General features: G+C 34.7%; 1 protein-coding gene across 3 annotated transcripts in view; it reads left to right on the forward strand.

The window, feature by feature from the left end:
• LOC149801624 (dual oxidase 2-like) overlaps positions 1 to 20,525 on the forward strand; it is an 81,540-nt gene extending 61,015 nt beyond the window's left edge. For all 3 annotated transcript variants that reach the window (XM_089955894.1, XM_089955892.1, XM_089955893.1), the window contains exons 23-31: positions 185 to 415; positions 1,020 to 1,113; positions 1,785 to 1,834; positions 5,135 to 5,416; positions 16,733 to 16,962; positions 17,520 to 17,678; positions 17,968 to 18,123; positions 18,820 to 18,948; positions 19,505 to 20,525. In XM_089955894.1, the coding sequence (XP_089812020.1) occupies positions 185 to 415; positions 1,020 to 1,113; positions 1,785 to 1,834; positions 5,135 to 5,416; positions 16,733 to 16,962; positions 17,520 to 17,678; positions 17,968 to 18,123; positions 18,820 to 18,948; positions 19,505 to 19,630 (1,457 nt within the window). In that variant the 3' untranslated portion in view covers positions 19,631 to 20,525. The remainder of the gene's footprint in view (positions 1 to 184; positions 416 to 1,019; positions 1,114 to 1,784; positions 1,835 to 5,134; positions 5,417 to 16,732; positions 16,963 to 17,519; positions 17,679 to 17,967; positions 18,124 to 18,819; positions 18,949 to 19,504) is intronic.
• Positions 20,526 to 25,212: the final 4,687 nt, after the last annotated feature.

Genomic DNA, 25,212 nt, shown 5'->3' on the forward strand with positions numbered 1-25,212 from the left:
TTCTTGAATTTTAAAATTTGCTTCAAAATTGTTGTGCAGATATTGGTATAGAGCATATGATAACGAAACACTATTGAAACCTTAAAAAGTTAGCGCTTGAAGTTATAAACCAAATAAGAAAAAAGAAATGCTATTACGAAGGCCCAGGATAGCTAATATTGATAATATTTATTTCTCTTGGCAGACTATTCCTTTGAACGTGAGCATGGTGGTTTACGTCGGATTGCAGGTTACGGCGTGACAGTTACACGTGGCGCCGCCAGCGTCATGATGTGGACATTCTCTACTTTACTGCTGACAATGAGCAGGAATACAATCACCTTGCTAAGGGAAACGTTCCTACACAGATTTATTCCTTTCGACTCCATCCACACCATGCACAAACTGATCGCTCTCATAGCACTGCTATTCACTGGTAGGTTGCGTTGATTTAGTTTTTAAGGCGCCTTTTGCGAGTTACCTAATAGAAAAGTAAATGTTATTTAATTTTGGATACTTTCCAATTGTGTCTCATACAGATCGATTTTATAATGCGAGCTCTTTTCAAGTAACACTGAGATTAAACTACTTTATATTTGTACTGAGTAATATTAATTTCTTTGTAACAGCTCTTAAAACATATTTTAAAATTATTAAAATATATTCGATATAATCCAGCATATCGGTCAATGATGTCAAAAAATGGATAATTTCATCTTTTCTTTTCCTTGATATGGCTTTGTTTGAAGTCCACGCGGTATTTTATTTTCTGGTGACTCTCCACGCTGTTCTTTGCTATATTTATACTGCGCTTTTATCAGTTATTATTTTTAATGTCCTAATTTCTAGCATGTATTACCTAGACCTAGAAATGCCGAATTTACAAATATATTACTAAAAGATTTTACATCCGTTTGATGATAATCAGTGTATACTTTGTTCGGCATTTGTTCAATAAATCGCCATATTTTCAAATATAATGCATTCACCAATGTTATATCTTAGAACATAAAGAAACTATTTATCAAACGTATTTTCAGCTGTTCATTGTATTGGACATGCGATCAACTTCTACCACATTTCTACTCACGCCTCCACCGACATGAATTGCCAATTTACAGAGTTTTTCCGGGCGTAAGTATTGAATATTTGTATTTAACAACTTTCCTACTAAAACTTCCACATTAATGAATGTTTATAATGAACGTTAACCAGCTGAAGTAAACAAACTACTCATATTTAATGAAAGACAAGTATGATATATAACCATAATACGGAGGGATTAACATGACTGCAATCAAGTGTATGTTATTTTGTATCGCATCGTCTAAGCAGCGTTTCAGTATAAGTGTGTTATTTGGTATCTCAGTGTCTAAGCAGCTTTTCAGTAAAAGTATGTTATTTTGTATTTCATTATCTAAGTAGACTTACAGTGTATATTATTTTGCATCGCATTGTCTAAGTAGCGTATCAGTAAAAGTATGTTATTTTGTATCTCAGTGTCTAAGTTGCGTTTCAGTAAAAGTACGTTACTTTGTAATTAATTACCTAAGTAGACTTACAGTATATAAATATATTATTTTGTATCTCAGTGTCTAAGTAGCGTGTCAGTATATAAGTATGTTATTTTGTATTTCATTGTGATAGTAGACTTTCATTGTATATTTGTGATGCTTAAGCTCTCAAAATTCTTGACTTGTGGTAATAACACTTGAAAGAAGCTTGTTAAAATCAATATTCTGAAACGTGAGAAAAAAATCATTCTTCCACCTTTATATTTTTTTAACATCCTTCCCTTGCTTCAGAACTGACATTCTGACAACCTTTCATTATTGGGCTTTTCGGACAATAACTGGTGAGTTAACTGTTCTATTTGCTAAAACTGTTAGTAACATCATGTTTCATCACATACGTACATATGCCTTGATAGTTTAATGAAGAAACACTTTTTTCGATTATATATAATTAGAAGTATCACGTTGCAGTGTAAGTAGAAGTGAATGTGCGCTGAAGTGCTGATTAGATAATACCGCCCTTTTGTGCACACCAAATCATTTACTATGAAATGTATCCGCTGGGTAGTCTCGTTCAACCAGACTCTCACATGACTCCGAGACATCTGCACAGACAATGTATAGTTTAAAGTCCATTAACACTATTTGTTTATGGGAGATAAATGACTGTATTGGTTCCAATGAGCAATCCTTGCCCCTTTTATGTACTCATTGTGTGAGTGCCTCAACCTGACAATTTGCAATATTTTCTTGCAAAAGAAAAATCCATATAAAGTTTATTATAAACGCTAACTAACCTGCCAACGAATCAGGGACAAGTGTAGTAAGAGACATTTTAAGCATTACATTACTAGTATATATATAGACCATCATTTTTTCCTCTTGCCACAAGATACTGACGAAAGGTCTGGTTGAATGAAAATATCAGCCTTGCATAGTTGAGCTCGCTCTCATTTCCTTATATAACTGCTGTAGTCTCGATTCAACCAAACTTCTCACGCGGTTCTTTGAAATCTTTTCCATACCAATGTCTGATAAAAATCAATACAAACGACTTCAGTGCTCAGAAGGTGGGCTTACCAAAAATATGGTAAAGGCGTTAGTAATTAAACCTTAAATCGCTTAAGTACACAATTATTATATTTTTCTGAATGGTTTGGACTGATCATAAATGTGTATGGATAAAACAGATTTTTTTCAAAGGAAAAATCAACATAAATAATAAGAATAAGCGTCTCTAACTAAAAACAGGGAAACAAACGAGCGACATTTTAAACATAAACGTATTTACACGGCTGACATGTCTGGTTGACATTGGTGTGTCAGATTTGCATTTGCCGATGCACATTAGATAGCATTTGCGACGCACACCAGATTATGCGTGACGGACGAAGGGCAATACAAAAAACACAAACAAAATACATTATTAGCTAAAACTTATTTGGTTTTTAAGCCAGATGACTTAAAATAAGAGTTCCTTCAAGCAATAATAATCCATTGTCAGAAATGAATTTCCAGGAACCAAAGACTATTTCTGTTTATTAACTGCTGGGTGTGGAAACTGTCTCTGATGTTCGGGAGGAAAAGGACAATTTTCAAAATGGCCACCATTGTAACTATACTGCATGCAAGATCGGCATGATTGTTAATGTAATATCTTCTGGTGAAAACCCTATGTTTATATGACCATTCATTCAAAAGGAGTAGAGATAAAAATTGTTTTCAAGATTTTCAAATTTGGCATTGCAGCATTGTATTGTCTGTGCAGATTGGCATCATGTAGGCCTATAAGGGTCCCTGCTCTACTTTCAGTGTTTGTTTTTGAAATTACCTATGATTTATCGCTAATCGGCATAGTTAATACCTAATAGTTTGAACGCTTTTCTTTTTTTTCTTCAGAAACCTTAAACCTAAGCAGACCAATAATTTTATTTAAGAATGCGATCATTGGCTTGTAACTCTTTTATTATTTATGTAATTATTTTTCTTCAAAGATTTGTAGGTTATACCGTTGGGATCCTCAGTGTATGACTGAAGTAGGGCATGCATATTAACAAAATTGAGTTTAAAATCTTCTATCTATGATTTACTGCAAAGCTGTTACCATGGTTAATACGAAGTAGTTTGAGTGTGTGTGTGTGAGTGAGTGAGTGTGTGTGTGTGTGTGTGTGTGTGTGTGTGTGTGATCTGGATTTTAACGTAGCTTTAACAATTTTTCAGTCAAAACGCTATGATGTCTGCAGTGTGGCAGTTTGTAATGATGCCTAGCACTGGGGCATCATGCCGCAGACACGTAGCATCAGCATCATGTTTGAATCTTTTTAATATTTTTGAGGCACTTCATAATAAGGCAGTAGAATTGCCTGATCACTAAAACTAAAATGATGAGTAAATGCTTAAATAATAGTATATATGGTAGACAAGTTCAATTTTGTGGACATGCGAACAAGTAAGAAACGATATATGAATGATAACTATCAGTACGAATAAATTATATAGACTTTGACCAGACTTTTGGTCAGCATAGCTACCTCGGAGTCTCGCGAGAGTCTAGTTGAACGAGATTAAAACAGACATAAATTAAATCTGTTTCAAACAAATTCTCAAGTGACTCCTAGAAATCCTTGCCAAGAATAGTCTTTTGTTTCTTGGTGTAGATCTCTCTCAGCCACGCAAGAGTCTGTTTACAAAATAAGACTAACGTCAATCAAATTTCAAATGAAACGCAGCAGCATTTGTGATTGCGCATATTTCGCAACCCTCAACAGGTGATACTCAAAGACGACAGAGAACATTTAAAATGGCTGCTATTTGTTTAATAGACGCTGGTCTTAACTCACTTAACTTAGTTTTGAATAGGTTGTTGTTGTTGTTGTTGTTGTGATTTGGATTTTTAACGTAGCTTTTACAATGTTTCAGTCATATATCGCTACGATGTCTGCAATGTGGCAGTTTATAGTGATGTCTAGCACTGGGGCATCATGCCGCAGACATGTAGGATGATGTCCCACCCAGTCACATTGTCCTGACACCAGGCCAACCAGTCCTAGCACTAACCTCTTAATGCTGAGCGCCAAGCGAGGCAGCTGTTAGTACCATTTGTGTAAGTCTTTGGTATGACTCGGCCGGGGATTGTTTTGAAAAGGTAAAGTTTAAACACTGACCTGAGGTAAGCGATATCACGAAGTCTGGAATTTGTATGCTCTGATTCGTTCTCATTATTAGTCATGATTTGCCAGTATATAACGCAATCATATGGTATACACGAAGAAAGAACATGAATGGTGATGGGGCAGGTGATATGCGATGATATCAGCGTGACTCTATTATAGATTTTTTGTATATGATTAACCATCCAAAGTTTGAGAATCTAAACCACTTGGATAAACGTCAAAATGCATACAGAGACAAAGCAAGAGTGGGATATAAAATCGGTGTTTAGCAATATTTATTGTTAGATAGAATATTACCCCTTTTCAGCAAACTTGACTCTTCCATGACTTCATCAGTGTGCTATCCATTCGTCTGTGCAATGCATAGTAAACTTTGGCGATGTCTTATATATATATATATATATATATATATATATATATATATATATATATATATATATATATATATATATATATACTATTTTACAGGTTTGACTGGAATATTCTTAGTGCTTATCGTCATCATCATGTATGTTTTTGCCCTACCGTACGCTCGTCATCATGTATTCAGGGCCTTCTGGGTGGCTCACAAACTGTACGTGCTGCTATACGTATTCCTGATTCTGCATGGTTCTGGTCGTCTCGTGCAGGATCCCCTCACGCACCTGTACCTTATTGGACCGCTCGTCCTGTTCGTGTTGGATAAACTTGTCAGTATCAGCCGGAAGAAGATACCTATAGGGGTTAAGAAGGTTGAACTCTTGCCTTCTGGTATGTACTCTTTTTAAATAAATTTGAGAAATTGTTCCCATGTTATGAAAGAGCATGGAAGGTGGGCAGACCAATTATTCGGGCAATTAAGGCTTATATCAAAAGGTTGAGGAGGAGGATAAAAATACCAATTATTTGGAAAAAATAAAGCTTATATCAAAGGGTTTAGGAGGGGATAAATATACCTATTATTTGGGCTAAATAAGGTTTATATCAAAGGAGGGGGTTGAATAGACAAATTATTCAGGCACAATAAGGCTTATAACATAATTCGCCACATAAAGCCATGAAGGATGAAGCTAGAGTAACGCTTCAGGAAATCGCTTAATATCACCACCACCCCCACCACCCGAAAACATTGGGGTAGATCGATGTTTTTAACCGAATCTTTTCACTGGGGTAGCGCTGGTAGGTTGTTCAACCAAAGATTTTATAAAGATCAATGCGATATCGTGTTCTTGGATCGTGTAAATTTATTGTAATGAATCCAAACAGGGATTTTTGAGCATTAGCAAAGACGTTTTATTAACCGTATCACAGCCATATCACCAGAACAGCAAGTGTGATGAATATTTCGCAGCGTATGTTTATCAATGCCATTAAAGACAACCAAAAGATTGCAGTTACCTCTGATCACTTCAGGGATCTGAACATATCATTGCGTGACGTAAATGACGTCCTTGTTTTTATGTCAACCTCATTAGAATATTGTGGCTGGATTTGTTTGCTTATCGAGCATAACATCATCGGATACCACACTATTATTTATACTGCCATCGAGATCATCGTCTGATGGTGCATCATCTATGTCAGTGATAACTTCAATAACATTATTATCATCATTGTCATCATCGTCATCCTTTTCCAGCAACTTTGCGTTTTCAGTGAATTCCTTAAGAACATTATGCCATCGTTGGTCATCCACGGATGGTGCCACTAAATAATGTTTGTCCCATGTGAGCCATCTCATTATCAGGTTAAGTAACAACTGAGTTTTACCAGACTTGGATGGGTCAATGACAATGGCACGAATAGAGTTTGGCAATGCCGGATGATGCTTAACTTGTTCCGGCTCTCGCGTTGCTGGGAAGTCAATCACATTCATGTTCCACATATATTATAAGTATATGAGTGTATATTGTGTTCGATGCAAAAAAGTCATCGATACAAGTGGGTTAAAAACAATAACTGCAATGAATCGTCGATATTCACTTACATGTATGTGTGTGAAATGTGGTACAAAAAATAAAAATCCGTGGCGTTTCGTGAGACGTCAAGCGGTGGTGATATTGCTAAGGCATTCAGTAGATTACCAGGAACTCCATGGGCTAAGTATCCTGGTGAAAAACATCTTCCGGGATGTAATTATTGTAGTCCTGGCACTCGACTTGATATCTGACTTGACGAAATAAATCAACAAAAACCAGAAGAATAACCAGGAAATGCGATTGATCAAACTTGCCATGTTCATGATGTTGCGTGTAAAAATCAAGATATACAACAATGACACATCGCAGACGTCAAGTTGATTCACATGTTGAAGTCTGTAAAAAATAGATCTCTAAGAGAATCTCTTGCCAATTGGCTAATAAGATTGGCGATGAGTGGTAAACACACGGCGGTGGCGGGTAATTAATTGTCCAATAATTTTAATAATGGAGTCGATTTATCATAGTCCAGGAGGATACTGGAAAGGCAGAACTGCGATTAGCAAACTCGCTTATAAAGCAGGTATCGTGCGTAAGATTGCAGCAGATTGGTTATCCAGAGAAGCAATAAGGCAAATTTAACTACCTCCACTTAAAACAATCAAATATGGATGGCTTGATGTTAGCACTCTCAACAAATTTCATCAGGCAGAATTTGTTTTTATCCCATGACACTGTTGCAACTGGATCAGCACGTAAACGACAGACTCATACATACCAATACGCATTCACGTTCGTCGACGTTGAAAGTAGAAACAAGGAAGCGGAATCATTATCAAATAGAACATCAACTGAAACTGCAGCCGCATCTGAACGAATTTATCAACGTGAACCCGGATCGTCTGGCGGTCTGCGATGGCCACAATTACTACAGGTTGATCCTGGCAGAGAATTTCTTGGCGCAGTATCAACGCTGATGCAACAACATAAGATTAAAATCAGACGCGGACATACCGCAATACATCGTGATCAGGCAATCGTTGAACAATTTAAGCCAAAACTTGCTGAGCGATTGCTTTGATATCAGTAAGCTCAGAAATTTTCCACAGAAACTAGATCTCACGAAAGGGTTTCAAGACTAACAAGTGTAATAGTGGCGTTAAACAATGAAATCAGCGTAGAATTAATATGCAACCCATCCATATAATCGTGAAGAAACACATGCCAGTTAAGAGGCACTCTTCCTCACAGAAACCATTACTCGGTAACGTGACGGGCAGGTATTTGTATAAACCTGGTGAACTTGAAGGTGGTAAAAAAGATCAACTGATCCTATCTGGAATGTAACGACACATACAATTTCAGGCCTGCAATCTACAGACTAGATTCAACGGCTACTCAGCGTGGAATTGTCCGTGAATGATTACATCTAAAGTCTGAAGATACGCAATTACTACCAGCATGGATTCGTTAGCAAATTAAGTTACTTGCGCCCCTAAGTATAATACATTCAAGACTGGTCAGCATCACATTCACATGTGTATGGCCTAAACTACCATTGATTCTGTCTACGGTAAAGTGTCGTGGTCATTGGAAGAATATTGCCTTGACAGTATTATGTTACAAGCACAGTGATTATTTTGTCGTTGTTTCAACTCCATGATGAATTCAACATCAAGACCAAACTCGCATTTATTTTTTGTCATTTCGCTGATTACCAGCTAATTTTTTCATTAACATATCAGATGTCTCGTTAATTTTCTGAGGTTTATTATCTTTCATAGTATAAACCATCTTGTGTAGTTTAGACATTCGTGCAACTCTCGATATTGCCAAATACACAACATTTGATCACTCGACACGATCATCGACAATCCAGATATTCGTACCATTAACTGCTAGTTCCTGAGATGAGTGAATTGTTATTGTATATCCTAGAGTCTAGCATGATGGCTGTGTTAAAGGTTTTTCAACAGCGACAATGGGGACAATAACAAAATCATTAGGAACGAGCTTTTGTTTCTTCACTGATCCGGGAATCTCAATGTCAAGATTACGTCGACAGGTATCTGCTGAGCGATAACATAATAAGACTAATACATCTGGAAATTTCTCCTGATCATGTAACTTATTTTGAAGTGAATCACCAACTATTTTCGTGGATGCAACTGTGAGATCATTAGAACGCCTTAAATTCTAGAAATCATTGATCGTAGTCTCTGGAATCTGACAGCCATCATCGTACATTGAATTTTGTTGGATTTAAGTTTCATCCTTGCTTTTAGCTTCTTCAATGATTCATCCATAGCATTGTGGTCCTCTAACATTTCATCGTAAGAATCGATATAATATTTTAACCAGTCGTATGGCAAGTTTAAATAAATATATATATATATATATATATATATATATATATATATATATATATATATATATATATATATATATATATATATATATATATATATATATAAATCGCGTGAAAAACGGCTGTCACAGGAAATGATCTTTCATAATAAGGCAAGTCGATACCTGTTAGAGCTGCAGGTCTTGAATTTTTACCAAAGTGATAACATGTTGGTGGTGTTGTGATTCTCGAACAGAGTCTCGTTTATCACGAATAATCCACACAATGTCTTGCATTCCAGTGTCATCGTCGACGACATTGTCTCTGACGATGGCAACGATAAATTTAATTCTTAAAAACATCTTTGTCAAGATAATCAATAATAGTTCCTGCTCGTTGGTCGTTCATGGTAGCATCGATAAAAATATTGTCTTGATCAATCCGGAACGTTACCAGGTGTGCGTTGCCTCAGCTTTCTTAAACTTCTCTTTAGCCTTACGGATACGATTGCGTTATTGCAAATTTGGTACTATGGGGCGCTTTCTCTTATCGGTTAATCTGTCAAAATCGAACCTAGCATAGGAAGGCTTGATCACAGATAACCTTGCAAGCTCCTCATCGGAAAAAAGTGTTCCGTTCTGACATTATATAATTAAGGCAAATATATATCTTCTAATTAAAAATCACTTTAGATTAATATAAAATAATGTCACAAGCAAAACATAGCTGCAAATGGCTGGTGGTTTGATCATCAACCCAATCTGCAACATCTTGTTATTAGGAATATTGCGGATATGATCAAGCGAGCGTCCGATAACGCTGTTTAGGACAAAAACAATGTTTAAAATGCGGTGTTGGTGTCAGAGGAAAATTTGAACTGTGTGGTCCATGTAGCGGCAGCAAAATATAGAGCTTTGAAATGATACTATGATAAGCAAAACGATGGCCAGGCCACTAGTGACCGTTCTATATGTAGCCCAATAAAAGATGCTAATTATTATCTCTAATAAAAATCACAGAAAATCTCTGATGAAATTGCAAAGGAATCATACCAATCTCTTAACAATATAAAATCATAATTTAGAGTATATATATATATATATATATATATATATATATATATATATATATATATATATATATATATATATATATATATATATATATATATATATGGAGCAAGAATTCAGAAAACATGGCAGTTCCGATAATTATGAGACAAATCGCGCAGGTGTAATCAGAAACTGTCGACTGAAAAAAACATTCGGTTTTGCTATTAATACCGGTTACCTCATGATCTGTGTAGGAAAGACCAAATATCTATCGCATATATTTGTTTATGAGTGCTTTAAGGGATTGATTTGCGATGATCATGCTGTCGACCATATTGATTCGAAGAAATTTAATAATTCTTTAGAAATCTTCAAGCTATTTACACAAAGCGAGAACAACGCAGGTCTGTACTGGTAAACACAAAAAATGCTCAGTCACTTTATTCAATAAATTTTGAATCCGAACAGAATTTCTATCAATGACCGCAGCTAGAAAATATTTTGATATTTTTCCAACTTCAATTCAACGTGTCGCAGATGGTAAAATAAATTCAGCGCTATTTTAGCAGTATAATAAAACAAAAAGGATTTCAGTATTTATAAGATCAAATCCCCAAATCCAAAATCATTACAACGTTCCAACGTTCATGCAAGCATATGCATATCAGTACCGGTGTTTATGCTTGAATTTATACTGGGACCAGCCCAGAACTCTTGCTCTAATCCAATCGTATTTTAAAAATAGCACAGATCAATAACTCATTCTTTAATGAATGAAGCGGAGTAAAAAGACGTTTGATTTCTGTTTGTCTGTGTATAGAGCTACCATACACTTCCAGTAGAAAATCAAAAGCAGAGGGCAAAGTAGTATGTCTGTCAGAGATTGATTTTGTTGTATAAAAGCTCAGCCAAGTATGTACATCTTTTACCCTGAACTTCAATGAATGTCTCGGCGGATAGGAACTACCTTGATATATCCTGGACTTGTAGCCCAATTCGTCCACGCTGGTTTGATTGCCGTGCTTCATAAGAATAATGCTGATAATCAAGCACCGACCAACCCTTGAACACTCGAGCGTCCATGTCACATGCTAGATCAGATGCGCGCTTGAACATTTTTATTAAATTCTTTTGTTGTCTAAAACGATGTGCATACAAACCATTAATGGTTCAGCGACGACGACTGGCCAAGTCACTCTCTGCTGTTAGATTTTCTTTTGTAGTTATGTTCTGTGATTCTTCACCAGTAATTCTTGCAGCCGTTCATTTGCAGCTTGATTTATTATTTTACTGACACTTGCTACCATTACGTCGGTGCTGGGTAGTTTTACTGGCTGCGGTTTTCGTCGTATTAATCGCCCAAGTCTTTGTTTGATTGCCCGGAATACTTTACCAGCAACATTACCAACGGAACCAATAGCTTTGTCACAAACAACGTCAATCGCCTTAATTCATAATTGCTTTGCAATCAGAATCGCCTTTGGGGCTACCGCTCTGAATAGACCTTGGACAACATCACCGAGTCCACTTCCGTAGATAACCTTATATGTTAGTAATAGTGAATTCATCACCCTGACCGGCAGAGGTCCACGTTGAGCATTGTATATAATCATGTTTTTTGTTATCGCCGATGTAATTGATCAATTACTTTAGTAATCGTCAGTAATTTCATCCCTTAGTGCCCTATAGAAGTTTATATCCGTGACACCACCTGTAAATAATCGCTGACAAATCTCAGCAACTTCATTGATGATTTCGGGGGAATTATTGCCGGCTTGTCTTCCGCCAATCAAACTTTCTAGTCGATCAACATCAGCGATGACGTTATTAGGACAAAGTTTATCATGTAGAGTGTTACGACCAATTCTCGAGCGGCTAGATCACTTCCAGTTGTCTCAGTTTCTGCTATTTCCTTCTTTGTTTCAAATCTCGTTCTTATGCCTGAGTTTTTTCTTTCTTCTTTTGTCTTTTCAAGTTGGCGCTTCATTTCTTCTTGATTTTGTTCCCCTTTATGTTGTACTTTTGTAACATATTCATCTACTGTCTTGCTAAATAGTTTAAAATCATCGACGTCATATCTTACTTGCGTAGCAATGGAAGCAATGCGATACACGTATTTACGCCAATTAGCACGACTTTTATACTTTTAACATACTCACGTTTTGCGTATTTATCTTTTTTATTTCACCCAAACACAGCAATTCAAAATTGCTTGTTTTTATCCTTAATAAATGTAATACCTTCCTCAGTAAATGTATTCATAATATCAGTTCTAACTTTTGATTATTGATCTCTTGCTTCTAATTCTGTTTTTGGTGTAATACTATCCTTTATATCACCGAGCTCAACACGAGCCTCTTCAATACCTTGTAATAATTGTGGTTGAATACTAGCTCTCTCGCGAATAATCAATTTAATAGCTTTAGCTCATTTTGCTATTTTTCTGGATTGTTCCAACATTAAAGGAAGAACTTTAGTAGGCTCGTTGACTGGTTTAAACAATTCTTCAGCACCCTCTGCAAATTCTACTAGAGCTTCCCAACATTCTTGTATGTGTTGTTTGACAGGGTCACGGACGCAGATATATTTCTTAAGCGCCTCTAGTCGTTGTCGATCTAGGTTAGATGCATGAGATTCCGTAGTTAGCACAGAATCACTCATTATTATTTATATAACAAAGATCAGTGCTACCCCAGTGAGTTGTTGTTGTTGTTGTTGGGTTTAACGCCATTTTTCAGCACATGATAGGCTATGCATGGCGGCCAGTATTAATGGTGGAGGAAGAACCCTGGAAAACCCCGGGAAGAATGACCGACCCACGAGAAGCTACTGGCAAGCTTTCTCACATACCCGTTGGACTCGAATCCACACAGACAGAGGTGAGATGGCAGTGATCCATAACGGAGAGCGCTTTAGACCACTCGGCCACTCGGGGCCCCTGAAGTGTTATTATAACGAAGTGGCTGTGCCCTTGCTTCAGCCTCCTTGCCTTTATGTGGCGAATTTTCTTATAAGCCTTATTTTGCCCGAATAATTTGTCTGTTTAGGTCTATCATCAATCCTTTGATATAAGCCTTATTGTGCCCGAATAATTTACCTGTTCAACCCCATCCTCAACCCCCTGATATAAGCCTTAATTTTGCCAGAACAATTGGTCTGCACAGTCTCCTTGCTGCTTATGAAATGCATTTGCTAGATAAGGGATAAGTGATAAGTGATAATTGTGAGTATCCTTCCAATTTGAACACATCTAAGTCCATTGTTTTTACCCCATAATAAATGTGTTACTGTATAACAGACTACTGCTCCCGCTGCACTCTTGCATGTCATAATTGAACTACATGAAACATCTTTCTGCAGATTATAGCGTTTGGTGGACGAATATATGAAATCTCTATAGTAAAAAAAAAAAGGAAGAAGAAAAGTCGCACATATATTTATGTTTCTGGGGCACTTATCTGGTTCAATCCATACTAAACCTATTAACTAGTTTTCATCCACTTTAAACCGGTTTTAAAATTGTTATCTTATCTGTGACCATCCACCATTTAATATTTAAAAGAAAACATAGTCCACCTCTTTCCAGCATATACTTATCAAGATAAAACAAAAGGGAAGGTGAAATGCATGATACCTTTGTAAAAAAATCAAGATATTAAAAGCAGAAAAATACAGTTCAATGTAGCATAGGAATTTTATAACTAAAAAGCACAGGAATTGTTGTAGAAAAATAAAACTGAGTATTTTCCCTCTAATTGAGACAAAACAGCATCTGTAGTAGAAATATTTCATCAAACTCTTTTGTTATAATACTGAAAATGGACACAACAAATAGGTGGATATATTACCAAACCTTATGAATCATTACAATAAATAATAACATTTACGTTGTCAGTTCAACTTACCTGATTATAAACCAAGAGTGACCTATGGAAGTCTCACATATTAAATAGATGAGAAAGTTAAAATCTAAAATTAGAAATGTATTCCTGCTAAGAGGCTATTTTCCTAATTAAAGTTAGAGACTTTTATATAAAGAAAGTAAATTTTAGAACCTTTTGCATAATAGAAGATGTAAAGAGAGATAATATTGATAATTACTTTGGTGAAGAGGAGTTATCTCTAAATGACTATCAAGATGATGCATTCAAGAATGAGAACATTTGAAAAAGGAAAAAGAAATGAATGCCAGACATAGTTGCCAGGAGACTGCAAATGGTAGGACCTAACATGTTTAGACGGGAGCCGAAAAGTGTCTTTCAGATTATTATATTATTTATAAATAAAAATTTACACTATAATTAGACACAGTGATCACATTCAAGAGTGCTCACAAAAATCATTTATTTTGACTGCAAGAACAAACTTAAAGACCTAATAATGTTTCCTACCTTAAATATTCTCAGCATGTTTTTAATGCTTTCTAATTTCATGGTGTTTGTTTTTGTAATCATATCATTATATGTTTTTTTATCTTATAGGTGTTGTCTAATGTTGTAAAGCGATTAGAGCTTCTAAAGATTAGGCGCTATACAAAGTCCTCATTATTATTATTATTATTATTATTATTATTGGATAATTCTTTCAAAAAGACTAAAACACATTTTTGACACGTCAATAACTTGAGCATTGAAAATATCATAAACTTTGCTTCATATAAAAAAAATACCAAAACCTGGAAGAAGAAATTAACACCTTCAACTGATCTTCCAATAAGAAGATAAAATAAAAAGAATTATGAATGAATCTATTACAATCGTCTAAAATAGCTTCTTAATGAAACATAAATACCATATAGGTTTCAAAACAAACAAACATAATATATGTTAGTAAAATATATTCTCTTTAGCAAAATGTACATATTAACTATGTTTGCTATTAATTGGAACTCAATATCTCTCTCTCTCTCTCTCTCTCTCTCTCTCTCTCTATATATATATATATATATATATATATATATATCGATATATCGTATAGTAATGTACCTAGGTTTTCCTCTTAGGTAACTTTGCTTCGGCATTTAAATAATGAGAATATTTGCTGTTATATCCTAGCTAATCAATCTTGATGTTCCGTTCCAACCGATTGAAGTATTTACTGACTATCATAGTAAATTCATTTCGACTTATTGCATTATAACTTACTGCTTTATTGAACATCTCATCAACAGTATTCAGCTTAGTTATAGTAGAGGTTTCGAGATTTTATTGCATACCAGCTTATCTTAAAAAAAAAATACACATGTACAACAAAACCTAAAGTACACGAAACGCTGTAAAAGCGAGCGGTATAATAATCCAAGATTGAATGGCTACAATAAATCCAAAACTATCGCCAGCAGTATACACTCCTTGAAAAGAACCATACTCTACCAACGTAAGCCGTATGTGCTCTTTTATGCCCTTGTCTTATACCACAATAACATTTTTTTTGGCTGTTAAATAGTGAATCGTAACTGACTCATTGGGATTGGATTAACTAGTTTTCGTACTATACCATTTAGAATATATTTCAAAATTAGATGTGATCTACAAATGTATCATGAAACTTCTATAAGAGTTGAATTTAATGGTGACTGATTTATTGTGTTAAATGAAATTGTTCGTGTCGCTTGCGATTAATTAATATAAATTGTATTAAACGTAGTTACGATTCCACAATTGATTCTTATATTATTATATAGCATTTCTGGAAATGGATTTACGTTATTTGACTCGTTTTAGGATGTGTAGTGGTCTCCACCAAAATGTGTTCTTTTTTTATTAGCAAAACATACCTAATCCTATAGCATAAAGTTCACCATATATCAAATAATATATGCTGCAACCTATTTATAACATCACGTATGCTTGCGCTCATCGGGAATACTATTTTGTGTTTAAATTTTTGCTTGGCATTTGAAAATTCCTGCGAAGAGCCAGCTGCCTTGATGGCCAAGTTCTGTATTTACTAAAATGAACTTTCTATACATTTGGGGGATATGAAAGGAGCAGTTTTGATAGCCAAAGGCTGTCAGTCCGCTTTGTTTCAAGTATATGCCCATAGCAAGGGAAATAAATTACCCTATGAGAGACTTCCTTAAGTTGCCTGCTTAATTTTCAAAAAGGAGACCTTCTTGATGTCCACAGGCAGTGTCTCGAAGTCATAAGTTGTATAAAATGTTTTAATTGGAGACATGTGTGGCATTGGTTGTTGTGTTTTGGGGGAGTTATGACTATTCCTAACAATATCTCAATTTAAATGTAACAAGGGATCTGATAGAATCACATGGTGTCAGCAGCTGCATCCAATCAGAGGCCGGAACAGTAGCTACTGTTTCTGCTAGCTAAAGATGCCAACAACTGAAGCTGATCAATGACAAAAAGCTAGCAAAGATGGGAAAGAAGTGACATAGGGCTTTTTTAATATAAAAAATATGGTGCATGGCTACATGTTAGTTTAAAATTTTGAAAACCGCTTTAAACTGGACAAAAATATTTTGACTGGTTTAAATTGTATTTGACCGGATAAGTAGCCATGATTCAATAATTTATACACTAATAAGAAAAATTAAGGATTTTTCCTGACAGATCTTTCATAAGATTTGTATGTGTCCTATTTGTTAGTACCATAATACAATCAATAAATTAAATTAATTAATTAATTCAATTTGCCTAATGAGCGAATCCCAGAGTCTTCAGTAGACGTCTATTGCAAGAACCTCCAGTTTTCAATATTTTACAATTTTGTAAGTTTTCTTTGAGATGTCACACCTAACGAATCATTTCAGATGTGACAGGGTTGACCTTCAAGAGACCATTGAATTTTGAATACAGGTCGGGTCAGTGGGTTAGAATAGCGTGCCATGAACTAGGGGACAACGAGTATCACCCTTTCACACTGACCTCCTCCCCTCACGAAGAGCATTTGAGTCTGCACATCAGGGCAGTTGGACCGTGGACAATGAATCTCCGCAAGACGTACGATATCAATAACAGGGGAGATAAACCACTTCCTATGGTATGATCATTAGCGTTTACCTCTGGTACAACAATTTAGGGATTAATGTGACAAATTCCAGGGGATGATGGGATTTGTTGAGCATGCGTGACAAAGAACATAACTGCTATATTATTTATGCTTGTGAAATACTTGTAATATCATGTTGAAAGATCAGTTACATAGTGCTTGCAATTAATCGCAGAATTCATTCCATTATATAGCGGTATATTGTCAACCAGATATATAAATCTTTCCTTGATTTGGTTCCAAATCGCACAATATATAAAATTTGCTTGTAAATTAAAATAAAATGAGACTGCATTTATTCACCTGCAAGAATTTTGAACACAAATGCTGTAACACTTTCATATTTAGAGTACGCGTATGATACCATCATTATATATGTTTTAATAATTTTTACATTTTTCTAGTTGGAAAAATTAGAACAAGGAGATTGGATCACAATCTTTTATAAAAGCATGATTCGTATCTTTTCAATCATATTTAATTTTGATATCACCTGTACAATGAATATTGATATTGGAATCTAAATCAAGACGTTTTCTTTTTGCCAGCTGTATCTGGATGGTCCATTTGGGGAGGGACATCAAGACTGGTATAGGTTCCGAGTTTCTGTACTGGTTGGAGGAGGCATCGGCGTCACCCCTTTCGCCTCCATTCTGAAAGACATTGTCCATAAATCAAAAATCGGAACCAAATTTCCTTGTGAAAAGGTATAGTATTTTTTACTATCGAGCCCCTTGTAATATCCAATGTTCAGCATTTATTTGGCTTTTTGTGCTTATGAATCTCAAGAAGACACTTTCTTTAGTTACTAATCTAATGCAAACGTTTCTACGGCAAGATACAACTTGCATAACTTAAAATTTATGTTAAAGTAATAGCTTTTGGCGATCTAATACTACTGTTGTATTTGTTATTGAATGCTGAAAGAAAAAGAATAAATAAGTCAAATTAAAAGTTTGAGTATTTTGAGAGAATTTCAATGACGCTTACTTCAAGGTGTACTTCCTGTGGGTGACCAGAACACAAAAGCAGTTTGAGTGGCTGACTGACATAATTCGGGAAGTAGAAACAACGGACCACAAGAATCTGGTCAGCACACACATCTTCATCACCCAATTCCAGCAGAAATATGACCTTCGCACCACGATGCTGGTAAAAACACTTCCTCCTATTGAACTATTAGAAACAGTATATAACAGGCAAACCTACTCTGGCAGACATGTGAAATTAGTTTTTGTTTTTTTTTTTCTATTTTTTATTTTTACTAGAACATACCATAATTACATAAAAGTACTGACATATGGTCTTCTTAATATTAGTTCACCCTATTACCGCTCGTTATGGAAAAGGTACAGTTATAAGGGTCGTAAACATAAAATTAATTTCATTTCAACATAAATGTTTTGCTTCTCCACGTTCGAACTTGTATTGGTGATTGTGAACATTTGCACCAGCACCATCTGACATTTGTCACAAGATTAGTTCTTACAGTCTTCTCTATAGGTTTTCAGATTCGATCACAAAGGTAAAATTATTTGATTGCAACTGTGCTATTACACTAAAGTACATCTTAACCATTAAAAACATTACCTGCTTAGCCAGAAGGTATTTTTGTGATTTAAATCTAAATTGAAGATTATATCATTATTGTGAATCATTTAAAACTATTCCAACCAATGTAATTTGCACCCTTGCATTTTTAATATTGGTGATAGGTTTTAGTCTTTATTGAATCTGTCCGTTACACATTTACTAATTTCAAATTCATGACTAATCAAATCAAAATCCTTCCGATGACATCAATTATTTTATACTGACTCCATGACTTAATAATGATTTGCTTTCCAGTATATATGTGAGCGACACTTTCAAAAGATATCGGGCAGGAGCTTATTTACTGGGCTAAAGGCAGTTACTCATTTTGGACGTCCTGAGTTTGTAGATTTCTTCCGGTCACTTCACGATGAACACCCAGATGTAAGTAAAAACGGAATGCTAAACCTACTACATGAGCTAAATTGTAACAATACGTGGTTATCATATGAGTCATTGATTGTGTGCCAGTAATTTAATGAAATTACATAACTTCATGTTCCTTGTTATCATTTGATGTATGAAGTATGACTAGATCACTTGATGTTTAACGTAATAAAATGTGAAGATTTCCAAAAAAATAAATCCTACTCTAACTGTAAAAAAGACTGACCTTGAACTCTTGCTACGTAAACATGCTGTTTACAACCTACAATCATGGATGAAAGTTGCCATACACACATTTATTTACAACTTACAACTGTGGATAAAAGTTAAGCACACAATGTAAATTAAATATACATAACACACGATACGGTTTAGCTTGAAGAATTAGTTTTTTGCGCTCCACCATTCAGGGCAAGTAACAAGAACATCTTTGTTTAGCTGTCTGAGTTCATGTTTTACAAAAGCTCGTCATTTGAAAACAGACATACTTCCTTTCCATATGTCCCATAATTCATGCTCGTATTTTTTTATTTTTATATTTTCCTTTCCCAAGGTGAAGCAGATTGGTGTATTCAGCTGTGGTCCACCCCCGATGACGTTAACAGTAGAGAAGGCTTGCTCCGAGGTCAAGCAGTACGATGGCTTCCCCTTGTATCGTCACCACTTCGAGAACTTCTGAGACTCGTGCAAGCATATAGATAATTGGGTATTTTCCATCCCTCAGCATAAATGTTATTGACTTCAATTAAATACTGACAAAAGATGTCGAATTGAATGACATGCACGTTTGGGAATTGGACATTTTTGGATTTTTTTTTGTTGGACATGTTTATTTACTGGCTCATGTTATTAGAAAATGGCTTGATAAAAACTTTGAGCAATAATATCATGTTCAATGTTTTGTATTTAGCTCATTTTGTCTGATCTGTACTTTAGATTGTATGTCAAATACTTCTGTGTTTCTTGTTTTTTAATAGACATTTTTATGATAATGTATTTATTAGTGTCAAGTGTGTAATATCGTTTCTAAATCGGATCAATGTATGTTAACTACATTTACCATGTCTCGTCTATCTCACATGCTGGCGATGCCAGAAAAATATTTTATGTTAGTTCATCAGGGTAAAGAAGGATGAAATATTTCAAATATGTGCTTTTCTTATATTATTATGTGTGCTAATTATCCTAGGCAACTTTCCATGCACATGTTGGCTGGTCACATTCAATACGTGAATATTTATTAAATGTCTGAATATAAACCTTTGTCTCAGCTGCAGCCTCTTTTTCAGAAAGTAAGTTGATATAAAGAAAACAACAAATATTAGATGTGATACTGGTACGCAGTATCAAGCAATAATCCGTATATATGAAATTGTGAAGGAATCAAACAATGCTTTGATCGCGTTGATGACAGCATTTACACTTTGTATGTCCTTTTTCTTTATACTTCGCTGCCATTCTCCCATTCCGCTATCCATTTCACTCATTATCTTGAACATTTTTAATTTTGATCATGCTGTTAAACTGTTAAACAATTTATTCATGTAGTCAGTTGTATAAGTCTTTAATATATATATATATATATATATATATATATATATATATATATATATATATATATATATATATATATATATATATATATATATAGTACTTTGAATAATTTGTGCAATGAGTAAAAATTATTAACAGTGACTCAAAATATGGCTACTAGGCAAAACCGTATTATCAATTAAGTTGAAAATAATGTTTGCCATCTTTGTTTTACGTACTTAAAACATATCAAGTGTCGTGGTAGATGTGGGAAATAAATTTCAGTTCAAAATAGCAGATTTACAAAATGTAACCAAATAATATTTTATGACTTAAAATTAGTCCCCAAACATCATTATACATGTTGTTTGATTATGTGGAATATTTATCTATGCATGGTCATATGTTCATGTTTGGTGCATCATTTGATAGGTGCAATTTTTTTTTGCTGTAGGTTATATAAGTTTGTCTTATATATGATGTGCATCTTTCAAAATACTGCTAGATCCGCTTGGTCATTTTCATTTTCTGGACTTCATAGGTGAATTTAAAAAGAAAAAAACAAGCTAAATGAACAACAACAAAGAAACCTTATTTTTCTTTTTCATATTTTCATTGATTGCATATTGAGAAGTTAGTATTGTCTACTCTGGCAAAATTCATTTTCCCTATTTTAATAACTTCTAGTGTACTTTGGACAACTTCAGTTTCATTCCACATTAGAACAGCTACTTCGATCATCTCTCAATATAGTGAGAATGTTGTTTTCCTAGAGAAAAATAAAGAAATTTCAGTCATAGCACATGAAATTAGCATAGAAGTGTGCCTATACTCTCTCTTGCGTGCTTCTTGCAGTTGTACACAACTTAACCCTCTACGTGTCGCTCTTTAAAAACTAGTATAAACTTGAAATTATATAAGACAAAAAGCAACGACAAACAAAAACCAGTATGTAGTCTGTAGCATTACCTATTTATCAATATTTGGCATTTGAACAAAACATAATGCTCTTTTATACACTGTAGATTAACATATATTTGAAATTTTAATTTTTAAACCAGTACATATTGTGAAGATGATCAGTGGAGCGCTGATTACACAAGTGGTTTTATTTTTGTACACAATGTTTTTACCTCCGTCATGGGACCAAATGTTAGGGCTGAAATATCAGTTGAAGTCTTTGTCAGATAATGACATGTTTAACTTAGGAAAAGTCATTTTTTCCTATCATTCAAGGTTTGATGTTCAAGAGTATATTAACATGCAGCTTGTTATAGTAAAAGTAATACAGGTCATGTATGCATTCAACATGGACTATTTCAGTAATGGGTGTAATTTTTTAGAATTTGAGTATACATACGTTTAAGTGGCAAGTATTCACTTCATTTTGATTCTTATATATCCACATTCCTTTGGAAGGTCATTATTAAGACGCCCTGATAAGTGCATATGGCAAAGTCAATGTTAAAGTACGTTGACATTTTTTGACGAAATGAACCTAAAGTTGTGATCCAGTACAATCCATATTGTGCCGATTCCACTCAACGTTCTCTTTTCTTGACCAAGTGTAGTGCACGGCCACCATTGTAAAACAGAACCCATAGAGATTGATACTTTTAGTCTGGAGGTTTCTTGAGCATTCAATAATCAGGATTGAATAGTCTTTGGTTAAAGAAAATAAGTGTCAAACTTTGATAGAACAATTTATATTTAATTTAAAACAAGAAAATGTGCAAACATGACCCATGTGAATTTTACTATAGAGTTTATGAAAATATTTTGTTTTAAAAAATCGACACATAATTCATTTATGTTATTTTCATGTATTAAAGTGTATAATATTGTGTTAATAATTACTAAATATTCTATTCAATATTGTAAATGAGTTATGGATCTTAACTTGTATATAGTTTAGCTCTCTAATCTTCCTTTAATATGTATATTTAAATAAATGCTTCTTTGCTTTTTGAATTATCATGTACACAGAATTGATACATAATGATTAATATGTATTAAACTTTTAAAATATTTAATAAAAAAAATTCGAAATCATAATTCATGTCTTCAAAACAACATAAGCAAAGTTTCTCCATTACAATCTTCTTCACTTTGACATCATGTTTAAGCTGAAATATCATCCAAGCATGTGCACAAATGTATGTATGTATGTATGTATGTATGAATGTATGTATGTATGTATGTATGTATGTATGTATGTATGTATGTATATGTATGTATGTATGTATTTATGTATATGTGTGTAGTTGTATATATGTATGTATGTATGTATGTATGTATGTATGTGTGTGTGTATGTTTGTATGTCTGTGTGTGTGTGTATATATGTATGTATGCATGCATGCATGCATGCATGCATGTATGTATGTATGTATGTATGTGACGATGATATTGTAATTAAAAAAAGAATTTACTGTTTATTTTCAGAGCTATTCATTGATAATAGAATATAGTAGTGTTTTGCACATGAGTAGGATCACAATCAATCCATCCATCATACAAAGTCTTCATCAAGTTCTTATATTTTTTTTATGAACATTTAATTTGATAACGAGGTTACTACCTGGAAATTGCATACCTAAGTAGTTCTACATTATTTGTACTTAGAAGTCCCTAAACAACACACACACACACACACACACACACACACACACACACACACACACACACACGCACGCACGCACGCACGCACGCATGCATGCATACATACATACATACATACATGGATGAAATTAAGTTCAAATGTGAGTGAAAGACCACAGTGAAAATAACAGCAACAATGATGATATTATTAATAATAATAATAATAATAATAATAATAATAAAACTATAATAGCAAGCTTACTGAGTAATCTTACATGTTTTGAAATAATAATAATAATGAGGACTTTGTATAGCGCCTAATCTTTAGAAGCTCTAAGGGCTTTACAACATTAGACAACATCTATAAGATAAAAAACATATATGATGATATCATTACAAACACAAACACCATGAAATTAGAAAACATAGAGAGAAAAAAGAAAAAAACATGCTGAAAATATTTAAGGTAGGAAACATTATTAGGTCTTTAAGTTTGTTCTTGCAGTAGAAATAAGTGAGTTTTGAGAGCACTCTTGAATGGGATCACTGTATCTTTGTGTCTAAGTTCAGTGGGCAATTCATTCCACGTTGCTGGGCCCTGGTATGCAAAAGAATGCTGTCCATATGACTTTGTTTTCATAGTGGGAATAATGAGCATATGATTGTCAGAAGAGGAACATAAGTATCTTGCTGGTGTGTACACATGGGTGAGATCGGATAGGTATGTTGGACTAGAGTCCGTCAGTGAAATGTAGCACAGAGAACAAATTTTGTGTTTAATTCTGGACTGAATGGATAGCCAGTGTAGGGTAAAGAGCAGTGGGGAGGTGTGCTCTGATTGTGGTACTCTAAGTATGATCCGAGCAGCTGTGTTTTGAACTTTTTGAAGTTTTTAGAGTAGATATTGAGATGAACCACACAGAATTGAGTTACAATATTCCAGTCTTGAAAGTACTAATGAACACACAAGTGTTTTAGTGGCATCAACTGAAAGATATTTGTGAATGGAGCTGATGCATCTCAGCTCAAGATGTGCAGCCTTGCATATGTTCATGATATGTTGGTCCAATTTGGGAGTAATGTCCATAGCAACACCAAGGTTTCATACTGATTGTGTGAATTTAATGTTGGTGATGCTGATATTTATTGTTTGAGGTAAAGGATGTGAATGAGAAAGTCTTTGTGTTGTAATCATAATGGCCTCAGTTTTATCATCATTCATCTGCAGCTTTTGTCATCCATGATTTCACATCAGAAATGCACCTTTCTACACCTTGGATGGTAGCATCAACTTCAGTTGGGTGGCCAGATTTGTATATTTGGGTGTCCTCAGCATACAATTAGTGAGACACTGGATCATGATCTATGACACTTAAGAGTGGCTGAGTGTACAGAATGGAGAAAACAGGTCCAAGAAAAGACCCCTGTGGAACACCACAACATAGATCAACTGGGCTGGAGTGTATTCCATTTGCAGACACAATTTGTGTCCTGTTGACCAAGTAGGACTTGAACCACAGTTAGGCTGTATCATGAATGCCAAATACATGCTGGAGATGGTGAAGTAATATATCATGGTCTATTGTGTCAAATGCTGCAGACAAATCAAGGAGGGTGAGGACTGTAATCTTTCTGCTATCCAAAGCAGAGAGAATGTCATTAACTACTTTAGAGTAGTTTCAGTACTGTGGCAAGGGCGATATGCAGATTGTACATTACTAAAAAGACTGTTTGAATTCAGATGAGATATAAGCTGGGATAGAACAACCTTTTCTAAGATTTTTTATATGAATGGGAGGTTAGAAACTGGGCAGTAGTTCTTTAAATCGTTATGGTCTAATTTTGGTTTCTTCAGCAAAGGCTTTACAATGGCAGTTTTGAAAAATGATGGGAATTCCTCTGATGAGAGAGAGGTATTAATAACATCAGTTAGTGAAGGCAATACTGAATCTAAGCACTCAAGCAGCAGTGATGTTGGAATTGGATCAAGTTCACATGACTTTGGTGCACTCTTCATCAGGATTGTACGTAAGAAATCCATAGAGACAAGTTCAAATGCTGCTAATGGTTGCTGCTCAAATTCTGTATGCCAACTGTATGGTGACGACGAGTCAGTTGAAATAGTGGT

The sequence above is a fragment of the Sinohyriopsis cumingii genome, chromosome 4, assembly GCF_028554795.1.
Source record: "Sinohyriopsis cumingii isolate HCF-2022 chromosome 4, ASM2855479v2, whole genome shotgun sequence".
Taxonomy (NCBI): domain Eukaryota; kingdom Metazoa; phylum Mollusca; class Bivalvia; order Unionida; family Unionidae; genus Sinohyriopsis; species Sinohyriopsis cumingii.